This window comes from Corvus brachyrhynchos, unplaced genomic scaffold, assembly GCF_000691975.1.
Source record: "Corvus brachyrhynchos isolate BGI_N302 unplaced genomic scaffold, ASM69197v1 scaffold1561, whole genome shotgun sequence".
NCBI lineage: Eukaryota > Metazoa > Chordata > Aves > Passeriformes > Corvidae > Corvus > Corvus brachyrhynchos.
The window spans coordinates 25,281-27,056 of NW_008236273.1; the positions used below are offsets into that span (position 1 = coordinate 25,281).

The 1,776-nt window shown below is 59.5% G+C and overlaps 1 protein-coding gene and 1 long non-coding RNA gene across 2 annotated transcripts in view; both read right to left on the reverse strand.

The window, feature by feature from the left end:
• The window catches only part of PA2G4 (proliferation-associated 2G4), a 22,269-nt gene that overhangs the window by 8,097 nt on the left and 12,396 nt on the right, over nt 1-1,776 (reverse strand). Inside the window, exon 9 of the mRNA XM_008643519.2 lies at nt 115-209. Coding sequence (XP_008641741.1) covers nt 115-209 — 95 coding nt within the window. The remainder of the gene's footprint in view (nt 1-114; nt 210-1,776) is intronic.
• Nucleotides 217-1,389, reverse strand: LOC108449814. Its single transcript, XR_001866113.1, has 3 exons — nt 1,343-1,389; nt 450-1,144; nt 217-375 (listed from the first exon to the last, which is right to left on the reverse strand). It is a non-coding gene; the product is annotated as an uncharacterized LOC108449814 (long non-coding RNA).

Sequence of the window (1,776 nt, forward strand, 5' to 3'; positions counted from 1 at the left end):
TCCCCTGTCACCCCTGTGTCCCCTCAAGTCTCCCCTGCCCCTCCCCTGTCCCCTCAGGTCTCCCCTGTCCCCACCTGTGCCTCCCCTGTCCCCCCAGGTGTGCCCCAGGCTCACCTTCCTTCTCGTACAGGACGTTGAAGGGCTGCAGCAGCTCGTGCTTGGCGCACTCCACCACCCCCATGCGCGCCTTCTTCTCGTCCTCGAACGCCCTGCGGGGACACCTGAACCTCAGGGCTCCTGGGCACACACCTGAGCGCACCTGGGAGCTCCTGAGAGCACACCTGAGAGCACACCTGAACAACCTGGGAGCTCCTGAGAGCTCCTGAGAGCTCCTGAGAGCACACCTGAGAGCACACCTGAACAACCTGGGAGCTCCTGAGAGCACACCTGAACAACCTGGGAGCTCCTGAGAGCACATCAGAACAACCTGGGAGCTCCTGAGAGCACACCTGAGAGCTCCTGAGAGCACACCTGAGAGCACACCTGAACAACCTGGGAGCTCCTGGGAGCACACCTGAACAACCTGGGAGCTCCTGAGAGCACACCTGAGAGCTCCTGAGAGCACACCTGAGAGCACACCTGAACAACCTGGGAGCTCCTGAGAGCACACCTGAACAACCTGGGAGCTCCTGAGAACTCCTGAGAGCTCCTGAGAGCACACCTGAACAACCTGGGAGCTCCTGAGAGCTCCTGAGAGCTCCTGAGAGCACACCTGAACAACCTGGGAGCTCCTGAGAGCACATCTGAGCAACCTGAGATCACCTGAGATCACACCTGAGCTCACCTGAACAACCTGGGAGCACACCTGAGCTCACATCTGAGCACACCTGAGCTCAGCTGCTGGCACACCTGGGCACACCTGAGTGCATCTGAGAGAACCTGAGATCACACCTGAGCTCACCTGTGATCACACCTGAACTCACCTGAGTGCACACCTGTGATCCCCCCTGAGCTCACCTGTGATCACACCTGAGTTCTCCTAAACTCACACCTGTGACCACCTGAGCGCCCACCTGAACTCACCTGAGTGCCCACCTGTGATCCCCGAGTTCACCTGTGATCACACCTGAGTTCTCCTAAGCTCACACCTGAACTCACCTGACTGCATACCTGAGTGCACACCTGAACTCACCTGAGTGCACACCTAAACTCACCTCAGTGCACATCTGAGCGCACACCTGAACTCACACCTGAGTGCACCTGTGATCCCCCCTGAGCTCACCTGTGATCACACCTGAGTTCTCCTAAGCTCACACCTGAACTCACCTCAGTGCACATCTGAGCTCACACCTGAGCTCACCTGTGATCACCTGAGCACATCTGAGCGCACACCTGAGCTCACCTGTGATCACCTGAGCACATCTGAGCGCACACCTGAGCTCACCTGTGATCACCTGAGCTCAAACCTGATCTCAAACCTGAGTGCCCACCTGAACTCACCTGAGTGCCCATCTGTGAGCACCTGAGCACCCACCTGAGCACCCACCTGAACTCACCTGAGTGCCCATCTGTGAGCACCCACCTGTGACCCCCCTGAGCCCAGCTGAGCACCCACCTGAGCCCACCTGTGATCACCTGAGTGCCCACCTGAACTCACCTGAGTGCCCACCTGTGAGCACCTGAGCACCCACCTGAGCACCCAAGTGCCCACCTGAGCACCCACCTGTGACCCCCAAGCCCAGCTGAGCACCCACCTGAGCCCACCTGTGATCACCTGAGCACCCACCTGAGCCCACCTGTGCCCCCCCTGAGCACCCACCTGACCTCACCTGAGAG